This window comes from Python bivittatus, unplaced genomic scaffold (genome assembly GCF_059951505.1).
Source record: "Python bivittatus isolate LINGU-HERP-01145 unplaced genomic scaffold, Pbiv_v1 ctg000350_np1212, whole genome shotgun sequence".
NCBI classification, from domain to species: Eukaryota; Metazoa; Chordata; class Lepidosauria; order Squamata; family Pythonidae; genus Python; species Python bivittatus.
In genome coordinates, this window is record NW_028277074.1 from 31609171 (window position 1) to 31630973 (window position 21803).

Below are 21803 nucleotides of genomic sequence, written 5' to 3' on the forward strand. Positions count from 1 at the left end.
CCAGCGAAATTAACCTGTGAAGCACTATTGAGTTTTTACTTTCCAGACTGAAGCTATTGTGAAGCTTCCATTCGGCCATGTCTTCGGCCCATGGCGGACCTTCTCTCACACACATAACAATGCAGTCTCATGCTTTCAAGTGGCTGGTTGCTGTGAATAGGTGCTGCCTCAGTGCTTCACAGGAACATACATTGCCTCTGATACGTTGCTTCAAGGGCTCAAAAAGAATGTAGCAACTCTGATGCTCAGAGGCAAAAGAATCTGTTCCTCAGTTATTAAGAAAATGCCATTTCCAATATATAACAAGCATTAAAAGATAGAACATTTAATCTCACATGCAGTTTGCCCCACATTTAGTATCTGCTACCTTCTTTTCTTCAGCAAAAAATATGCTCTGAGATACAGTTTTAATTATACAACTATCAAACTATTAAAGGCATTTATTTTTTATTTCAGATTTAATATTAAATTCTAATTGTATCCAAAACTTTTTAGGTTGGGTTTCTTTATTTAAGAAAGGCATTTTGAAGACTTGATTGATATCATAATCTTCTTTTGTGTAGCTTTCATAATCTAGTCGATTTTACCATTTTTAATAACATTGTGTCATTATAATCATGGAATGGTAATATCATCACAATATTTGGTTCGGGGAGTTCAACTGCAGTAAAGTAATAAGACTACTAAAGAATATTTAAGGCTGAGGAGGGGGGGTATACATTAAACTTTCCCATATATTTAAACTTTCTGTACTCCAGATGATCCCTTCAACAGCATCAACATTTATATGAATAAACAACATGGGTCTTCTATTATTTCAAATGTAAATAGCCATTATTGCTGATACAGTATTTTGAACAGTCTCATATAACAGGTTGCTTGTGCTCATCTTCAGGGTCCTCAATGTACTTCTCTCCTCTGCTGCACATTGATGCTCAGTGATTCTTTGATTAAAGCCTTGGGTCTTCTTTCCTTTGCTCTTGCTCAGCAAGAGGGTGAAGGCTTCCATGCTCTTCTCTCCTCCTTCTCCTTCTCCTTCACCTTCTTCTTCTCCTTCTCCTACTTCCATTCTTTCCCTCTTCCCCCCCACTACACCCAGAATTAAGGATGTCTGTGTGGACTGGAATGAATTAAACTATAACCTGGAACCAATAGGTCTGGCAAGAGTTTACTTATCTCTTCTTCTATTTACCTACCTATCCTTCTTTAAGAATGTCATTTCCTGCATTGTGAATTCTTCTGGAATTCTTAAAAAATTTCCAAGGTAGTCCAAGTGCCTGGATTTCAGGGATGACAAATGAACAGAAAAGAGATTGTATGATGCTATTTAGCATCTACTTCTTCTCAATGGAAAACATTTGTTGAAGGGCTAAATACAAATGTTTGACCTTGTTAGTGGATTAAATTGGTGCCTAATCTTTTCTCTCTTTGTCTAATAGACCATTACCACCACCCCAAACAGTACCTTTTGACAGAAGACTTTACAGGGTATATTACTTTATTGCTTCCTTCTAACTAGTATGCTCATGCATTAAAAGTGCTATTTTGCCTAAATCTCTCTCTCCCACCTGTGCATTTGGGTGTGTGCCTGAGCTTACACATCACACTTGGTTTGCCTAATCGTGTTTTGCTGAATTAAGCATAATTGATTCACTTCACAAAATCATGGTTTAGAAACTAGAATGGCAGGGTTCAAGCAACACAATATATTAGAGCCAAGTAAATCACATCATAAAACAGTGTTGTAACATCTGCAAACAACATTCTCTTCCTGTGAGAGATGACTATGTGCAATCCTGCACGTGCTTTATGGTTTGAAGTAGGAGTGTGAATAACAATTAGAAATGTCATGATCTTAATATAGGACTCAAGGGTCTCCAATTGTGAAAGTTTGCATTAGAATTTTGCTCATTCATTCATGTAGATCATGCAAATCAGATTGCATTAGAAGCTTCCTAAAAATGGACAATCGATTTATGGATAGTAGTCTCAGTCTACATTTATTTTGAGAAAGCAGTGTGAACCTAAGGCAACGTTTAATGTAGCAAGTTCAATAGTAGCTTGTCTCAATATCTGCTCACTTGATGAGCTACTATCATGCTTGGCAGACAAGACAAATTCAGCTCAATCTCATTTGAAATACATGTTGAGTGGCAGCGGTATTGCTCTCTTTCATGTTAATTACAAATAGTCTCAAAAACTGTTAAGTAACTGTGGCAAGTGCCTTTCCTATCCAAGGAGAGACAAAATTGGAATAAAAGAAGTCTTCAGGCATTCTGCCAACTGAACAAAAACTTACTATACCATGGTTGCGGGATTTCTTTTGCACAGAAGGCTCTTGTGCATTTTTGCAGGTATAACAGCTTGTAATAATGAAGATGCAGCTTTTTCTGTAATCTGCCTGTATGTCAGGGTGGCTTCCCCTGTTGAATCTCTATCAGCTAACACACATGCTAAAAGCAAATGAATTCTCATAAGGGAAAATAGAAAACCACTGGCAATCACATTAGGTGTATAAATGGCTGTTTACTTGCTTCAGTAAATAACAATGATTAATTTTTTCCTCAAAATCTTAGACTTCCTATTTGGGTAAATACACACATACACACATACACATGGACAGAGTACACTTACATCAGGATGACAGTCTTCCTCAGTCTCTAAATGTGCTACATGCTGCAGTTCTTCTGTGTGTGTGTGTGTATGTGTGTGTTCATAAGATTCCCTTCAACAGAATGATTTGCCCACTCCTTTAGCAAGGATAGAAAATTTTCACTCATATTCTTAGCTCCGTTCATTAAAAGAAATGTATTATTTATACATATGTGTTTATTAATGAGCTTCCTGACAAGGTTGCAAGGGTCACAAAATATCTGTAGTCCTTAGACATCCTTTTGTGGTGACTGGAATCCTACTGTACATGATCGCAACTGGCAAAGATTGCCAGTGTGGTTTCCTGCCATTTTAAGGCACAAGAGGACAGCAAAAGTGTAAAATAGATGTTACAGCTTTACAGTTCATATTAATAAATATTAATATTGTTAACAAAGTAAGAAACATTACTTACAGGCTGATCTTGATGTTGTCTGCTTGAAAGCTCTGTATTTTTATGATGTTTTCTTCAAAGATGGAATGCTTACGACAGTAAGCAAAATGAGACTGAAAATAGGATTTAACCAAAGGGACACATTTAAACATTCACATCCCGGAGTTTTGGTGATAGTAGTAGTTAACGTAGAAATGAATATGGCTTACTCTGTTCCTAAGGACATTTAGCAGTCATGTGCCATATCATGGATACTTTCAAAGCCCTGATGGCCCTAGCAGCATGTATTGTTTCCTTGATGGTAAGGAAATTCTTGTTTTTCTCTACCACTAGTTTTATGGCTACCACATCTGGGGTGCTAAAATCCAGACAACCTCCAGATGGAAGCAAACTTTATGTGTTTGCTGCCATTTAGTGATTATCCCATTGTTTTTTCTGCCAAATATTGTTACACTAATTTTGTGCGAGGTGAAAGAAATTTACTCTAGCAGCTCCAGCTTCTATAAGCAATTGTAAAACTCATTCAGAAGTTTCTATAGGGAGTGAAGGGTCTTTAGAGCCAGTAGCTCCCAGAATATCTTGAATGCATCCATACCTAGCCCATGGAAACAATGTCTTTTCATTGCCTGTTTTAAATGTCAAAAAGGTAACAGAATCATATAATTTTCAGAGATGGACCTGCTCAATATCAAAATTTAATGATATTTAAGTAGGTCTTTTAAGTCAATTGGAAAGGGAAATAGAGTTGCCATAGACTTGAATATACAATAGTTGTCATAGTTGGCTTGAACAGAGATACCAGTTCTAGGTTGCAAACATTCAGACAATCACTAGATAGCAATAAAGCAATACAGAATGCTGCAAGTATTTGCTTCTATCAAGAGGTTGTCTAGATGTTTCCAACCAAGATCTAGTAGCTGTGTTGATAGTGTTGCTATACCTGTACACATATATGTGGGACCTTTGTAATGAACATGGTCTGTCTGTTGAAGGAGACAAACTTGTATCTTTTAACCTAGGGAGTTTTTTTTTTAATTTATAAATAAATTATAGCAATTTATTTTGTATACATTATCAAACAAATGGCTGTACATTGCATGAAGAAAATCAAGTCTGAAATACTTAGAGGCCATTTTCTATAACAGCACTGCTAATCCAAACATGTAAGCATTGATTTATGTCCAATTATGATACTTTTCTTTCCTTTTTTCTCAGCAGCTGGAAAAGCTATTATACCTGATGGCAATCAAAGAGAAGCAGCAGTGTTAATCCCAGTAACAATGAGAAAATCTTCCATTAAACGATTTAGGTGGATAAAAACTAAGAATTTCTTTTCTATCAAAAGAACTGCATGGCAGGGTTTTTATTAAAGTGAGTTACTATAGCATTTTCATTAATAATGCAATGAAATTGAGAAAATAATGTGAAGAGAATTTATGGGAGAGAAATTTCCCTTGATTCTCTTTTTGCCCGACTAATTCTCATTTTTGTTGCAAAAACTCTTTTGTTGCTCAATGGAAACGGATGATTAAAAATCCTTCAGAGAAATACAGATAAACAAACTTATATAATTACTTTGAAATCTATCTTCTAGTCTTGTGAATCTTCACTCTTTGGTTTTATCCTATTCAGTTTACTTCTTTTTTATTGTTTCTTATTACTCAACCTATTAAAATATGGGCAGCTGTCTTACACACCCTTACCTTGAGTGTAATTGTATAACCTGGTTTTCAGATTCTGGGCAAAAGCTATCCTGAAGGACAGGAGAAAAAATCCCACTGAACTAGCAAAAATCTTGTGCTTTATAAGAATCTGGAGGGGTTAGAGTTTTGTTTTGTTAATATAGTGACTGTTGTTATTTAAATGATTTAAAACATGACTAACTTTACATTTATATAAAGTGGATGTTACTTCCAAGTAAATACACTCTGGATCCATGCTGTATGCAAGTACACAGATTAAAAAATTTAGCTCTAATTCTTGATTAGTCGTGAACAAATAGCTGCAATTTATATATGTAGCAAATGTAGCAGATTATATATGTAGTCAGTACATGTGCTCAGATGAACATGGAACAGACTGGGGAATGTGAACATCCCATCTGGATGCAGAGGACCCCTCTGTATAGCATTTGCCTTATATTACTTCTGAACTTATTTATAATCCATTTTCTCCTTCTACCCTTCCTTTCATATGCACAATCCTAAACCAATGCTTTGGCCCAATATTGTGTTTTCAGCACTAGTTTTCTAAAATCCAATACTCTTTCTAGTGATTCAGATAAGTCTCCTTTACAACCTACTGAAAGAGGGCTTGGTGGTGAAAGTAATAAGAAATTAGCCTCACAACTAAACCTACATTAGCCTGTTGGGACGCATCAGGAGAAATAGGAAGAGCAGCCAGGCAGGCAGGTCCATGGTTTTAGATGTTCACTTCAAATATACGTTACCCTTTTGTACAAAAAAACCTTCACTATTCAGAAATTAATTATGTTTAGCATTAGCACAGAAGATTTAATGTTACATAGCTGCATGACTGCATCTTTTGTTGAATCAACAATTCTCTTTAGGTTTCAGTAGCTATTTATTATCAGATAGAAACTTCACAAGCTCAAGATAACTTCCTACGACATCCTATGACATCATCTGTTTTAAAGAATTTTTCTTCTGGTCAAAAAGGAAATTTAATTAATGTGCTTCAAGCCTTCTGGCTCTTTGGATGCTTGACTTGCCAGTTTCCATGGATTCCAACTATCACAGACTGTGCAACTGAGAGGCATAATTTGCTTTTCTTGTGAACAATGAAGGTAAATATAAACATTGTGTACAAGCCAAATATCCCCATCCTGTAAATTGTGGTTTCTATCTGATAAGATGCGGTTATTAGGGTATATCAAAACTATGTTCACACCATTTAAATGTTTAGAACTGAGCCATAATGAATTTCTGGTTCACTAGCTCCCTACAAACCTTTTTCAACTTTTATGCAAGAAAAAGAACAAAAGCAAAACAAAGCAGAGTTTGTTATTATGTCTAAACCTGGAGAGCAATGATTTGCTTTAACAACACTCAGTCAAAAAATCAGAAGAGGAAACCATGTTTTGAATTTGCTTTCATTTAAAAAAATCTATTAAGGAAGAAAGGACAGAATCCTTCCACAGTACATTTTGCTTGTTAACATTAGGAACCATCCATCTGAAAGCAACCCTCTTTGTTTAGTACAAAATATGATTCCATGCATTTGGATATAAAATGGAACTTCAGTTTCTTCTAAAGTGAAAATGGGAATATGAACAGAAAAATAGTATACAATATATTGTTGCTTAGTTTATCAGGATCAGGATGAGTGCACTACCCCCATCCAGGTTCCCCACAATCCTCACATGGGCAGGAGACTAAGAAGCAGGTGGCAGAAGACAACCAAGACAATGCCCTATTCCACAGAAATTATAAGCTGAAAGTCTCAGGTATCAGACTAAGATGATGCCCCAGTCACCACCAAAAATCCTCTTTATGCAGAACCAACTCTATGGCTATTCTGAGCAACTTTGTCAGCAAAATGCTCCATAAACTGGCCTTAGCAATCAGGCAGGAGATCACAGAGTTCTTTTCTCTAGCAGGGAGCCATAACCCCAAACAGGGCCACTGGATGCTCCACAGTGTAATAAGGGAGTAGAAGTAAGAGTGCTTCATCTTTTTCCAATGGGCTCCAGGCATCATTTCTAGCACTTCATTTCCAAAGGTTCTTAGTAAACCAAGATCTTGTGACTAAAAATGGGCTACCAGAGAAGCTATTCAGAGGCAATGAAGTCCAGCACCCAGCTCACCTGCTGTTGCCAGGCACTGAATGGAATTGCCCACCGGAAAGCTGGGAAATTCCTTGTGCCCCCTTTGAAAACCAGTCAGGTTCACATTAGGTGACTTGGACAGACATCCAAATCATTACCCCTATGGGGGTAATGAGAAACTATCAATCGCAATTGGACCAGGATGTGATTTGATCATTGTAAGATATAAAAGAAATTTCTTCTATCTGCGATTGCTGAGAGTCAAAAAAAGAAAAAAAGAAATACAAAGTATGACCACCTACATGAGTTGGGCCTACCTGTTCTATGACTATAATAAAGATTTGATTTGAGCTGGTCCAGAGATAACTTGAGGCAAGATAAAAAAAACCTATAACATATAACCCCTGCTATTCAAGGATAAACAATAACTCCACTCACAGAAAAAGCACACTGATAACAAAAGAGCTTATTTACCCACCTGACCCAAAGTCCTTGGGAAACAGCTAAGTCTTCAGAGCCTTGTGAAAGGCTAACAGGCTTAGCTATTTTTCTCCTCTTAAAATGATTGGCAAAGCCATCATTCATAATTCAGTGTTAGGAAGGACACAGACTATGGAAATAGATCAGTTACAAGTACATAGCAGTGGTCTGGGGATCACTAGTGAGCATATGAGGATACATATGGAGAGTCCAAACTAAAAAAAAATGTTAAAGAATTAAACAGGCACAACCTTATAAGATAGATAAATTTTGGCAATGATCTTGTAAGTTTTTGACTATTTTAAAAAAGGAAGTTGGATGCCATGGGGCGGGGGGGGGGGGCGTGACATACATGCCATAGTGTTCCAGACACCATTATGTAGATCCCGCTGCTATGGAGGATATATCAGAAGAATAATCAATTTATTCCACTGATTGGAGCACCTTCTTGTATGGGTAGTTACTGTGGGCAAATTAAAACATAATTATTTTTCAGTCTTAAGCCTACTTAAATTCTAAGACCCTTTTAATAAAACATGTGGCCAGGATCTGTAGGTAATGATCTATATCTATGTTGAGAACCTACTGAAAAAGATAAGGAAAGAATTGTGATGTGAATGGATTGGATGGTAAACATTTACAGTATGCTTCTGGAAAATCATTAGTGTTTATAACACGAGTGTATAAATGTCAGGCCCAGCCCAAGAACAACAGTGAAATGGTCCAGTTGAGTAAAGTTCCTTTATTCGCTTACACCTTATAGACAGAATCTTGCCAGACTAAATCTATACTACTGCAACTAGTGGATATACCCTGGGAGATTCTAGGGAGTGGCTATCCTGAACTTCTTTCACTTCCTACACTCCCCCTGTGGACTATGTTGCCTTTTGTCTCCTTTCCCTTCCTGGAATGCACCCCCTCCTTCCTGATAGTCTTGATCTCCCACATCACTCTCCTCCTCATAGACACATTCCATCACAATAAATGTAAATAAGTAGAGATTAAGAGACATTAAAGGATTAAGAGAAAGCTTACTGCACAAACCTTGACTGTATTCTTGTGTTGCAACCTGATTTCATAAAAAACAAATTCTTTCCATAATCACCATGATTTGATTTATGAAAAGGTAAAGATACCTGTGAGTTGAGCTCAACTCCTTTTCCTACATAGTAAGAACCAGTCTTTTGTTGTGTTGCTTCTTTTTTTTTTCCTTGACAACCGTACAGAAGTTTTTCTGGGATGCGCCTTATCTGTCAATGTACTCTGCCAATGTATTTTACCATGAGATGTGGAGCTGGCTACCAGTTTGTCTGCCTTCAAAAAAGGGTGGGACCAATTCATGGAAGTTAGGGGGATCAATAGCTATTAGCCTTGATGGCAGTGCGGCTGCTTCTGAAGGCCATCTGCTGGGAAACTAGTGGACTTCCTTATGCAGCTGATTGGACACTATCAGAACAGACTGCTGGACCAGAAGTCTGATCCATCAGGGCACTGTTTATGTTCTTATTCTGGTGAGGCCCTGCTCAACTCTTCTAACTCTGGAAATGGCAATGACTCAGATGTGATTTATTTAGTAGCAGCATGCTGTTCATAGAATTTCCTCTCCTTAGCAATTTGTTTGGCTTCATACATTTACGGTTATATATCAGGCTGCAAATACTCTTCTTTTTTTGTCCTCCTATGTCTTTTGCTATGGAGTTTATGTAGTCTTTCACTTATTGTTCTATTTTTCTGCTCTAGATTTTTAATTTTTATTTAGTGGATGCATGAAAAACTGTGACCCTGTTATGGAAGTACCCATCAGAGGCTAAGGCCCAAGGCCCAAACCCAGTTGGCAAGAAAGCTCTCATCCCCAGAGGTTTCCAGCATAAATTTTAGTTGGAAATAAGTACCCAGAAATAGGGTGGCCAAGTATAGAATTTGGATTCAAATTTTATGTTACTCTAAAAGTCTTGGAGAGGTATAACAAAGTTGTGACCAATATTTTCCTAAATCCAAAACATTCTAAAAGTCTTTTGTAAATACCCCTATCCTTTCCTGCTATTTATGCTATACTCACTGTCAGCACAATATTTAACTGTGGTTAAGATTCAATTTAGAATTGTCCTGATATTGCCCATATAATATTAGCACAAATGCTCCTTTATAAGCAACTGAAGAGTGCTTGGTACTTAAGTTCCTTTCTTCCTGTTCACTCTGACATAAAGTCACATAAAGACAACAAAAAATATTGGAATAGCCTTGCAAGATTTATTTATTAAAAACTTATCACATCTTTTTTCACAAGTGAACTCAAAAGCAGATTACAGTAGAAAAATGTCATACAATGGATAAAAACACTTGTCATTTTAATTATCTTCATCTGTGATTTGGGAATGCTTGTATTATATGATAGTTAACAAAATTATCCTACTATTTCAACCAGTTAGTATTCAATTCCATCTCCTTAAATATAAATGTGCAGAAATGTATACAGCAATATTTCTAAAACTATTTTTGTATGGAAATATTTTTTTCCTGAAAAAGGTAGGCAATTTAAGCAGTTAAAAAAACAGGAAAAAGATGTAAGATTCACTCTTTACTCACATCTTTACCAGCAAGAATCCTACTGTTACTGTAGGGTAGTAAAACTTTCTGTCTATGGGATTTTTTATATTGTGATCCTAGAGCTCTAATCCTGCTATAATCATGGACTCCATGGAATTAATGTTGTCACTGCAAGCTCCTGATCTCTGCAATGGAAACTCCTAAGCCTAAGATACTAGAAATGGTCAAGATGTTTGAGCTGAACTATAACTGACCTCTTGAGTCCACCTGCAGCTATGAATTGGCACTGTCAATTTCAAATAGCTCTGCAGTCCATAGGAATTACTGGACCTATTCTGGCACTGTACCCAATAAGAACTCTCAGAAAGACAAAGCAGTGCTAGGCTCCATGCCAGAAGCTGCCCCTTTAAGGCTTCCTACTTTGCAAGCAAGTGGTGGTGTCTGGGAGGAAGTTCTGCACTTCTCAGAGCAAGTGGACGTTCTGTAACGCTTCAAAACATCCTTTGGCATTCTTTCCCTATGTGCTGTTCAGGCCCAGAACAGTATATTATGTAGATTAAACCCACTCTTTTAGAAAATCTATCCTTTGCACATTATCAAAAGCATTTGTCATGAGGCCAATGAGCAGTTAACTGAGCAAGGATTTAATGACGTACCCAAGTTTTTACATACCTAATCAGCGTGGAAGCGAACAGCCACCACATCCATGTTGCTAAATATATGTGGAAAAAGTGCTTAAACTGGCATTACAGGATCAGGTGTCTGACTTTTAATGATCATGATATTTCTGTTTCAGAATTACCCATTTCACAGTTCTTTTATTTCATTATATTATGAAAGCAAATGATGCCTAGAATTCAGGTAGAGGACCTGTGATGCATATAGGGTGGATGAATCTACACAATGAGAAATGTATTTGCCATGTCGCCATATTCACCACAGCTGAGGTGGGGGGTTTATTGTTTTTTTGCTTTTCAGCTTCACGTATGAGGTACATGCTAGTTAGAATGGAAGCCTGGTTCATTGGCAAGCTAAAGCAGTATGGGGAAAGCAACATTAAGAAATAAAAAAGTGCTTTAACAGTTTGCCCATCAAATCAGTATTACATACATTGAAAAATAGATTATGAGTGTGCACGTGTTGTGTGTGTGCCTCATACAGAAATGGACATGCATTCAACGGTGGAAGGAAGCGTCCTTGTCTGAAGCCAAAACTGAACACAAGGTGCTTCATTTGAATCTTTTCCCCCACACAACTCAGAGTGGCAGTGGAAAGAGAATAGGTTAAGTAACCCTATTCTTAGAGTTCTGCTATCAAAGATCCTTTGGATCAACGCCTGAAGAAGGCAAAGGAAAGATGCATGTGACAGCTGAGAATCAGAGGATTTTACTGAATATGTCGGTTTGTATGGTTTGGGATATTTGGCTAATTTCAAATATCAGCATGACCACCACAAAAAAGTGGAAATGTACTATCGTAATCTTGCTAATGTTGGTTTGCTTCATAGCAATCAGAGTACTGATACTGAACATTATATTACAGATTCGTATTGGTTATGAACTTTATAAAGGACATGTATTTTTAAAACATGACCTTTTCTTTTCTATAATGCTACATTTTGAATTATTCTGTGCTTATGAACGAGCAATTCAATAATGGCAGATCTGTTTGGGTCAAGCACCAGGATGGGAATGCTACAAAACCAAAAAAAAATTGGTCCACAGATGGTCAATGCAGTTCTAAAGCAATAGTAGGTCAGTGAAAGGAAGACATGATTTCTGTACAGGATTCCAGAGGAAGTGCTACCAAAGCCGACAGGAGTCTGCACCTCGATTCATTGTAGTATTTTCTGGACAGTTGAAAGCTTTCCGGAATTCCTCAAAATTACTCATAGCACCAATAACTCTGAAGTGGGGAAAGAAAAGGTAAATATGCAAATTAGTTTAATACCGTGTCACATATTCTTAATGCCTATACTTTTGGTGATTTTGGACTACAAAACATTAATGAAACATATGCTCACTCAAACTAGCACTGCTACAGCGTCATACCATTCAGGTTGACATATAAAATCCTTTAAAAGGCTCACCACCCACTTCCTGGGTTCATCAGGTGACATTATTGGATTGCTGAGACCTAGAGTGTGCTTACTTTGTCCAGTCTTATAGCACAGCCAGAAATTATCAGAGATAGACAGTTTATAAGACAGCCAGGCCTTGTGCCATGAAAGGTTTTATAAGTGGCAAACAGCACCTTCGGCTGCACCTGGAAGCAACTGGCAACAAGTGCAGTTCATGGAGCAATGATGCTGCTGCATCAGGACCAGCTCTAGCTTCTGAGTGTTCCCCAAGATTCTGTTACTATAGCTGTTACAATAATGGTAGTACTAACCTACATGTCACTGGGTTTCTTAGACTGGTCTGCCTTGCAGATCACTTCAATCTTGTAAGCCTGAACATGCTTCCTTCTCTCTTCCTTTATTTTTGCTGAATTAACGAGGGGCTGGTCTGAGATATTTTCTCAAGTTACTTTCTTTGTTCAGACCCAGGCCCCTTTTATCTGACTTTGCCTCGGTAGCATCTCTTCCTTCTGTCTTTCAAGGCCATTCCCTCTTCTCTTTACAATTACATATCAGTCCTGAATGGAGAAGTGCTACCCAATCCTGGACTAAAGGATATTTCCAGGATCTTGGCCTTCTAATCTTCCCTGTTCAGACCCTCACAGACTCCAGATATTGGGACAGGAAATCAATAGCATCACTAAAGTGGTGCAGGTTCAAGATATTCAGTTGGGTATGGTCAGCAGACTGATGATACCAGAACCTAAACCGAATGGATGGCCTCACTCAGCAGCTTCACCTGGATGTAAAACAGAAGGGGGCAAAAACATGGAGCCCTGATGCACACCACAATGAGTGCCTTCTGGCGTGAGGACTCTCTCCCTGCCAACAGTGACTGGAAATGTCTGCAGAGAGAGGAGGAGAACTCCTGCAGCACAATTCTCCCCCTCCTATTCCCTGCAAGCATATTGTAATGTTATTGTTATGCTTATGATCTATCTTTTAACTTCATTCATATTTCGTAAGCCTTCTAGAACTGCTATTATGATTGATGCAACCCATAAGAGAAAGGAAGCAAGGAAGCAAGGAAACACTCCAATTATACAATCTTACTAACAAATGAGTCTTACTAACAAGTTTTCACTGAATTCATTGGAAATTAATTCTGAGGAAAAATGTATAGTAAAAAATATCTTAATCTAATATTATTTAAACAAGGGCACCAAAGAATTTCTAATTACTCTGGAGAAGCCTGTTCCCTCAAATTCACGCCCTTGTTTGTGGAGCAATCGTAACACAAGGAACACCACTCTGCTTATCTATGAGTTGCAAAACGTGGCTGATTCAGTGTTTATTGCATTCTGCATTATTACACCATATTGGACAGCGAGAGGGATGGAAGGCAAAATGGAGAGGATAGCAAGTGCAGTAGTGAGGTTTTTGAATGTAAGCATAAGTCTCATGACAGAAGCAGACTGTTGCTGCATATTCTGGAACGCAGGCAATAAAAATAGGAAATGCAAAAATCCTGCACTCTTCAGTCATAGCCAGTTTGCTGCCTGAAGTGGTTTGTTCCGGATTACTTTATGGGAGAGCCTGGATGCACCTCAATCTGTATTCAGCTTTCATTATTTTTGCCCATGCTCTATTGACTTATAAATATGCAGAGTTGTCTTTGCAAAAATAATAATAACAACAACAGTTACGTTATCCCAAGAAGAAATGCTGGAGCAGCTCAGGTGCCTTCCTGGTAACATTTATATGTCCGTATAACATTATATAACACATATGGGGGGTGCGGTGGGGGAGATCTTCCTTTTTTAGACTGCTTCCGAAGGTAAGCAAGCCTAATCATCTTAAGGACTTCATCCCACTACTTTTTATACATACACTTAATTATCTTATTACCATTTGTCTAAACTGCGATCAGATCAGCAATATGTTCTGGAGACAAGGTGGCCAAGGACAGGATGCAATATTGTTGATGAGGATACACCATTAATTTGTATAATGCCGTTCCAGCTTTTTAGGCATTCTGGTCTCTTGCTTGTTCATTGCCTGCAGCAGCACATTAAACAGGGATCTCGACAGGAGTGCCTGTAATTTTATCCTGATCTTTTATTTGCCTGCATGTTGTTTGCATATGACCATGTATTCATGTGCTTTACATTAGGCTTCACTGTACTTTTAATTTTTGAACCTGTTCCTTCATTAAAAGGGTCAGTTTGATCTAGCACCATTCAAGCTTTTCAACGTTATCTGAATTCCCCAATTTAAAAAACAAACTTGTGTCATAATTGAATTATTGTCCTTCACTGCTTAACTCTTCCTATGGGAGAAACTATATTACTGGAAAATGTTTTTTCTCATTCCAAATGGTTATCCACGCAGGGTTATTTTTAATCCTTTTCTTTCAGAAGATGTATACTTGGGGCAACAATCTTTAAAATACAGATAAAGCTAAAAGGATTCTAGCACCTTCTATGGATGCAATTACATTTCTAAGGATATATTGAAACAGCTCCACAATTAGGGATGAAGGAGGGGACTGTGTGATTTGGGGTTTAATTCTGATATAAACCTGTTGGAGGTTTAATACACTTATTTTCTTTACCTTCTCCTTAAAAAATTGGCAGGAAATTGCACTGCCAATTTCTGTGAAGCTCACGGTTTGTCCCTCTCTTCACTAGGCAGACCACTGGGTAGGAAGAGAGGAAAATACTGGAGGACAGATCTGTGTATGTCCCTTAACCTATCCTATAGTCCCAGAAGTGAAATTAAAATAGAATTAAATAAGGGAGACATTTTAGTTCTCTGATAGTTTTCTCCCCTAAATAACACACACTGTTACATATATGCAAGGAGAGACTGATGATTTCAAAAAAATAATAATTTAAAATACTATTTTATTAATTATTATTATATAATTATATATATTTTATTATTATAATTATATAAGCTGCCTACAATCTCCAAGTGGTACACAAGAAATTAAAAAATAAAATGCAGCATTAAAATATAGCAGAACAAATAAAAAGCAGTATAAAAAAATTCACCCCACAGAAATAATAGTTTGGAACAGTCTGGGCAATGAAACTGTACTGTTGGGTCAGAACACTCCTATTGCAGAGCACACCAAGATGCATCAGCTTTTGCTGGATGCCAGGATAGAAATAGGCAAGAATTGCCTTCAATTGTGTATATGTTTGGGTATGTGTCTTTGCCAAAAAAAAAACAATCCTCCCTACCCACATTTCCAGAGCTGGTCTAAATTTGTTGACATGTGGGGTCATAGTTGGTCCATACCCAAGATTATAATGCTAATTTGGATTCAGAATATTAGAATAAACATTAATAAATTAAAATCCAAACAGCTAAATGCTAGATCATCAGAGAAGAGAAACTACTGCTTGGAAAGAAGAAATTCATCCCCCCATTTTATCTCCCTTCTGCCAATCAGCTTCTTGGGACTAGAAAAACAAATCTCCAGAAATTATGTACTATAATAAAACAGGATAGAAAATAAAATGAAAGGAGAAAAGTATGTAATGTATGAGGTATTTCAGAACAACAGGGTGGTTAAAAGAAATTGTCATGTCTCCCAACTGATTAGAACAGCTGTTTATATTAGACACAGGCAGTGCCCAGGTTAAGAATGCCCAGTTTACGAATGACCCATAGTAAAGAATGGAGCCTATTGTAGCAAAATTTGAGTTAAATACACAATGGTTTGAGTTAATTACACAGTGGTTTGAGTTAATTAAGTTATTATACAATAATACTGTTCTGGCTTACATACAAATTTGATTTAAGGACATACCTTAGGAATGGAACTTGTTCTTAAACTGGGGACTACCTGTACCTGTATGATTTACTCTATTATTGCAACTGAGAAAAAAGGAAGCAACTTAAAATACCTGAACTGAGGGGGACTGTGAACTCCAGTGTAGATTTGTTCTCTTGCAGCTTCTGGTTTAAATGAATTACATCTCACCTAAGATAAATAGTTAGATAATTAGATAAAAGAATGAGTTAAATAATGCTGAACCTCTTTAATGGTCTAGTTTATAACTAATGCCAGAAGTAGTCATCTGTAGCCTACTTGAATCGGAGAGAAATTATGCACAAAGCCATCCGTGCCCAGATTGTGCTATAAAAAGGGAATTTGGGATCCCTGTGAAATTTCTTCCTCTTCAACAACTAGGAAGCCAGGAAGGAATGAACCACCAATTAGGAAGCAGCACTGTAATATACTTTACATCTTTTTTTGTAAGGTATGTCATTGTGGAAAAGAAAATATCTGAAGAGAGCCCTTGTAATTTGTTCCTTTTCCAAGTCTGATTTTTCTTGCTTATATAAGAAAGACAGGAAGGAAGGAAGGAAGGAAGGAAGGAAGGAAGGAAGGAAGGAAGGAAGGAAGGAAGGAAGTAAGTAAGTAAGTTAGGGGGGAGAGAAAGAGAGAGAGATAGAAAGAGAGATACCACTGGTCAAAATCTACAATTTAAGAAAATGACATTCTTTTTATAATGTCTACCCACCATACAGTGAACAGCTAAATATATATATATCCATTCTGAAATGACATTTTGTACTACTCACATGAGCATAACTCAGAAAGAAGAGCTGATTATGGGTGAAGTCAATGCCTGGTAATAGAGCCTCTTCCTCTCCCTGTCTCTTTTCTTTGACCCATTTCCTATAGGCCTGATGAGAGACATAATGAACACATTGAAGGCAGTGCAGATTTCACCAGCTTTTTTTCCTGCAATATTATATTTGGGGTGGGGTGGGGAGTATTTACTGGTCTGCACTTAGAAACAAAAGAGCTACCTACCCTGAAAGCCTCTCGCAATCCTCCGTTATCTGCGATGTTTTCTGCCAAAGTCCTTTTTCCTTTTATCTAGGAGCAAGAATATTGTTAATTAACATGATTGTTTCTGAACCCACATCAAATGTTTTCACCTAACTGGAAAAAAGTACAAGGATAGGATAAATACTTTCATTTTGGATGTATTACTGGCCCATAGTATCATACCTGCATATATTTGCTGGTGGGTAGGAGGGACATTAATCAACACAGTGCCTAATCTGCTGTGCATGTAATGCAATCTAGTGTCATATACCAATGCATAACTGCAAGCAAAATACAGGTAGTCCTTACTTAACAACCACAATTGGGACCAGCAACTCCACTGCTAAGCAACATGATTGTTAAGCGAAACTTCATGTGACCGCAACCTGCAATTTTATTATTAGCTTCTTCATTGACTCTGCTGTCAGAAGCCAGCTGGGAAGCGCACAAATGGCGATCATGTGACTGCGGGGATGCTGCGATGGTTGCAAATGCAAGGACTGGTCATAAAGTTACATTTTCAGTGCTGTTGTAACTTTGAACGGTCACTAAACAGGGCAGTCGTTAATCAAGGACTACCTGTAGGCAAAGTTGGAAAACATTTATAATGTTTTCTATACATGCTTCAAGCTGCTTGTAGCATTACAACTGTTGGAAAAGTGGAAGAATACGCTGTCTTTCAGATCACTTTGGCAACTATGTAGCACTGCTACTTAAGTTTTCCAAAGAATCCAATCAGTGGATTCTAATGCTTCATAATGTTAGTCTTTTCTTTGTTCATGCTACTGTTGTGATATAGATAGATAGATAGATAGATAGATAGATAGATAGATAGATAGATAGATAGATAGATAGATAGATAAGAGAGAGAGAGAGAGAGAGAGAGATGAGAGAGAGAAAGAGTGAGAGATCTAAATAGATCTAAAGCTGCAAGGAATGCAGGTTTAATCATACCTATTGTATGGTTATTGACAGCTATATAATTGCATAGGTGCATAGTGAATAATCATCTAATCAAGCAAGCAAAGTTGGTTTCTTGCCTCCCTGCCTTGAAGTTAAAGGAAAAAGTGAGGGAAAGCATTGAAAATAGGTAGAGCTTTAAAACCTTTCCCACCAGCCAGAGTAGCCAGATGGAACTAGATGAAAGCATGCATTACTCAGTGGGGCAGTACAGAAAAAGCTGTAATAAATATAGTAAGCTAAATGAATATACAGGAAGAAACCATGTCAAAGGAGGTAAGGAAGTATACTACATGCTGCACAAATAAGCCAAACATCAAAATATTACTGCTGATTGGTTCAGATCTAGTTTTGACTGGTCCAAATCAGTTCTAGCCAAACTTACATTCAATCCTGCTTTTTTCCAATAATAGTTGTTGTACTGATTGACCATACACTTTGTTTTTTCTTTGAATTTTTCTTCTGACTGCAAGGACCACCAGGGATCCAAATTTCCACTCTTGTCATATTTGCGACCTGCATTTCCATTTTCAAGTAAAAAAAAAGTATGATACAAAGCATAGTATTAATAATAAACATACACATCTCTTAAAACTGAACCCAGAAACATTTCCTTAAAAAAAAATCACTTCATTAGCTAGGTGAATCTTACATTTTTCCTGATTGAGGGAATATAAAGAAGAATTTAATTCATGATCAACTATTTTCACTTAAAAGACAGCACAAACACTACATCTCCATCTTGTTTTGGAAAGTATGTGATGTTTACATTTAGATTTCATCATTTTTATTTCTAAATTTAGGATGGGGCTCTGGGATTAGCCTTAAACTTAAACTTTTCTTACCAAAGTTTAAGAATCTGAATAACTCACCATTGTTATCAAATCCATGAGTAAATTCATGCCCAACAATTACTCCAATAGCACCATAGCTTAATGACCTGAAAAAGAAAGGAACTTGACATAGATGGAGAAAACAGAGCACCAGAATTTACATTCAGTTTTATGTAAACCAGAAAAAGTGAATAAAAAAGTATATTTAAAGAAACCTTTGAAAAAACCACCGTTGTTTGAAAAACACTTGGCTGCTAAGAAATAAAAAAAAATCTTAGTCTGTAAAAAGCAAATGGAAGTTAGGCTAATATACACATAGAAGTACATTAAACTTCTCTGAGTACATTAAACACAGTGCCACCTCACATATAATTCTCTATGAAAAACCTATTAATGGCATATGATGTATGTGGTTTTAATTAACAGTTACATTGGATGTTTTTATTTTAATGGACAAATCACAGTTCAGTGTTACATTTCTATCAACAATTTTCATGGCTGCTCACAATTAACCTTTTGGAATCAATTACTAGCCCTGCAGTATGAAGGAAGATAAACTTCATATTTGTCACAGCGGTTAACAACTGTAACTTTCAAACACGCCAAAAAAAAAAAAAAAAACTCAAGCTAATTAAATCGTCAAAAGAACATTGAATCTTTTATTTTTATACAAGCCAAATGCGGCTTGTAAGCTACCTTAAATCAAATCTGATGGAGAGACGTCTAAAGTATACATAGTCAAATTTATTAGAATGGAGTGTGCATGCAGTAATAACAAATTGCTGGTGCTTATTATTTATTCATTTATTGTTAGACGTTTATTTTTAAGAAGATATAACATTAAAGAATATAAAGGCCTTTCCTCAATCTTATAGTTTAAAACCATAAAATGGAAGAAGAATGAAGGGAAAGGGGAGATGTGCAAGATTAGTTAAATATCAGACTAAAGAAGTGAGCTTCTAAAATATACCAGTGAAAGGAACCAGATGGTTCTCATGTTTGAAATAGCAGGGAGGAATAAAGGAATATGGACGTAGTCTTGGAATGAAGGCATATTTTTTAGTTTTTGAAGGGTCAAGTGTTCAGTGAAGAAAGTGAAACTTAACACTAACCACTTTACTCTCAGAAATCACTCTAAAGCTAATGTTTAATCATTTTCACATGAGCTGAATTCAAAATGGTGAAGACAGACAAGGAACATCATGTTCCAGTCAATTATCCTGAATCCAACCAATAGCAGAGTTTAAAAAGTGGAAATCAAACAATATTCTGCCCCTGAGCTGCCAGATCTGGAGTAACAAAATTCCCCTTGCTCCTAGAATATGTGTACGCACATAGACATTCAATTATATTGCCATTTATGCTTTCAAAACATGTTGTATGTATTTGTATGGTTGTCCACAAAATAGAAGGAGGGAGGGAGGGAGGGAGGGAGAAGTTATAATTGGGAAACAAGCCATTTTTTTCTGTTTATATTAAAAATCTTCTGTTGGCTGTAATACCCAAAAGATAGCATGATGGCATTTTTACAACCAGACACTTTTCACTGTAACTTAATAATCACTGTAGGTTGCAGTATGAGTCATTGTATACCCATGGCAGGAAAAGAAGGGAAAGATGGCTCCCTGAGCCAGAGGCTAGGAGTTGATAATATAAAATGTGGGTACAAGTTGCATATATAATCAGGGAAATTCAGATTTATTATTTTTTTAAGAGAGGTGTTTTACCATATTGTACAGGTGGTAAAATTGATGTTGGGAAAGTTTCAGAAATAGAATTTAATTTTCGGAATTTGCATTGGATTGCTGTGCTATTTCATTTTCCGTTGTTTCATATTTTATTCCACAAGGACATTTTGTAGCTAAAACACGGTTTCTTTAAAATTTCAAAGTTAAAGTCTGCCATAAAATATAGTTTGACCCCTCTGCTAGTGGATGAAAAATGGGGAAATCACAACGGGGTGAAGGTGTACAGAAGTTGCAAAGTAAATGTAAGCTAGGAAACAGGGGATGAAAATCTCCCTCCTTTTAAAAAGAATTATTAATGAACTAAACAAACAAAAATAAAACCAATATAACAGTAATTTTGTGTGTGTGTGTGTGTGTGTGTGTGTATGCATAACAAAAACTTCAAAAAAGAAGAAAAAGATCCATATAATACTAACATACAAACAGCTCAATTTTTAAAAATATTATTAAATCGAGATTATAATCACATCAGTTTATTACAGCCATAAAGCCATATACAGTAAAATATCCAATAGTAAAACTGTCGCATACATCTATAACAGAAAAACAATGAGTATAATAGGATCTAAAAATAAATAAGAACATATACAATAAAATAAAATAATAGTGTTATAAAAAGTGATGAATAGATAAGTAACCAAACTTAAGTAATGGTGCAGCATATTGTACAGATGGTAGCACAAAACTGGGCAACTTGGGAAGATATTTTGAGTCATTATCTGAAAGAAGTACCAGTAAGTAGAAATCACACTCCCTGCTCCGAAATTTCTTCATCATCGGATAAATGAAGGTCTGTCTAGAGTCCTTGTATAGGGAGCAGTGTGGTGACATATGGCCTAGAGTTTCTATTGAGCCACACGGACATAACTGAAGATACATAGGAGTACCCTTAAAATGTCTGGAAAGGACTGCTGAGGGTAATGCATCCAGCCTGGCTAAAGTGAAATCTAAATTACATCGAAACATATTACTCCATCTTCTACATCTATATTTCTAAATATAAAGTCATTTTAAAAATCAGCAGAGATCACATATTTCAGAAAATCTCTTCATTGCCTGGGGTGGACCCAAAAGCTGGCCAATCCTGAGATGAAGGATGAAGATAACTGGGGCGGGGGGGGGGGAACTAATATAAAAAAACAAAGCAAGGAGCCAATCCGAAAAGCCTGGAATGAACTCTGGGGCTGCCCGTTGCGATCTGGGGCAACACAACACAAGCCTCCAAATATTCCTCTGCTCAGGAATAGTGGGAATGCACATTCACTGCGGTTCTTGTCTTGGGTGTTTTTCAGCAGGGCATACTGCTTTCCTACCACAGGCAGTGCCTCTCAGTCCATAGACTGTAGTCTGTTTCAAGTGAGAGTCACGCATTTCATCTGCAGGCTGGGTTCACCTGCTGTTGGGGCAGCCTGCCTCCACAACGGCTTGTCGTGCGGAAGAATTCACTGAGGGGGAAAAAGCTCCAACTGATGTCAAAGGAAGATATATTTT

At 36.9% G+C, this 21803-nt stretch overlaps 1 protein-coding gene across 1 annotated transcript in view; it reads right to left on the bottom strand.

The window, feature by feature from the left end:
- Nucleotides 1-9557: 9557 nt before the first annotated feature.
- Nucleotides 9558-21803, bottom strand: part of PHEX (phosphate regulating endopeptidase X-linked) — a 97878-nt gene continuing 85632 nt past the window's right edge. The window contains exons 17-22 of the mRNA XM_088144832.1: nt 18604-18671; nt 18117-18247; nt 16754-16819; nt 16519-16623; nt 15837-15913; nt 9558-11765 (exon numbers count right to left, since the gene is read on the bottom strand). Coding sequence (XP_088000958.1) covers nt 11663-11765; nt 15837-15913; nt 16519-16623; nt 16754-16819; nt 18117-18247; nt 18604-18671 — 550 coding nt within the window. The 3' untranslated portion in view covers nt 9558-11662. The remainder of the gene's footprint in view (nt 11766-15836; nt 15914-16518; nt 16624-16753; nt 16820-18116; nt 18248-18603; nt 18672-21803) is intronic.